A 737-nucleotide genomic window follows, 5' to 3' on the forward strand; every position below is an offset into this window, starting at 1 on the left:
TGCTCAATAAATTCAAGGTATGGGAGATAACACACCCCCGGCGCTCCCGGGTTGCTCTGCACGGGGAATTTACATCCCATGGGTATAAAATACAACAGCGAGGTGAAAAAACGGGATTTTTTTCAACTGCTGGGAAAGACTAGAGTAGAAACGTGGCCTTTTATCAGTGATTTACGTCTCCATTCAGATCGAAAACTCGGCGGAGGAGTTTGCGCTCTACATCGTCCACACCAGCGGAGGTGAGTGTGCAGAACCAGACCCCAGCCCCGCCAGCGGGTCGGCCACGGCCAAGCCCTGCCGCCCCCCTCCTGGGTCCGACGCCGGTGCTCTTGGCATTGCAGAGAAGCAGAAGCTGCGAGCCAGCGACTACCCCCTGATCGCCCGCATCCTGCAGGGCCCCTGCGAGCAGGTCTCCAAGGTCTTCCTCATGGAGAAGGACCAGGTGGAAGAAGTCACCTATGACGTGAGTTTGCCGGCGCGGGATGCTCGTGACTTTTGGATGGGCTCGGGATGTAGCTGGAAAATCGGGGGGATGTCCCCATGCTGGGGATGCAGGAATTGCTTTGTCTTGCTCCCCATGAAACTCCCCCCTGCCCCGTCTCATGGGGAAACCCTCGTTTGGTGCTGAAAGAGCTTCAAACTGCAATTGGCAGCAAGTGTCCCCAGCCCTGTTCTGCCATCCCAAATCTTTTGGGGTCCCCCCAAGCCCCGGCAGCGCTGCAGGCTGGGGGCAGAGC

The 737-nt window shown here is 57.9% G+C and overlaps 1 protein-coding gene across 1 annotated transcript in view; it reads left to right on the forward strand.

Moving 5' to 3' along the window:
* Positions 1-737, forward strand: part of RASSF2 (Ras association (RalGDS/AF-6) domain family member 2) — a gene marked incomplete at both ends in the record, with an annotated part of 2,455 nt that overhangs the window by 632 nt on the left and 1,086 nt on the right. The window contains 3 exons of the mRNA XM_010138478.1: positions 1-17; positions 188-239; positions 342-463. Coding sequence (XP_010136780.1) covers positions 1-17; positions 188-239; positions 342-463 — 191 coding nt within the window. The remainder of the gene's footprint in view (positions 18-187; positions 240-341; positions 464-737) is intronic.

Source organism: Buceros rhinoceros, unplaced genomic scaffold (genome assembly GCF_000710305.1).
Source record: "Buceros rhinoceros silvestris isolate BGI_N320 unplaced genomic scaffold, ASM71030v1 scaffold16536, whole genome shotgun sequence".
NCBI classification, from domain to species: Eukaryota; Metazoa; Chordata; class Aves; order Bucerotiformes; family Bucerotidae; genus Buceros; species Buceros rhinoceros.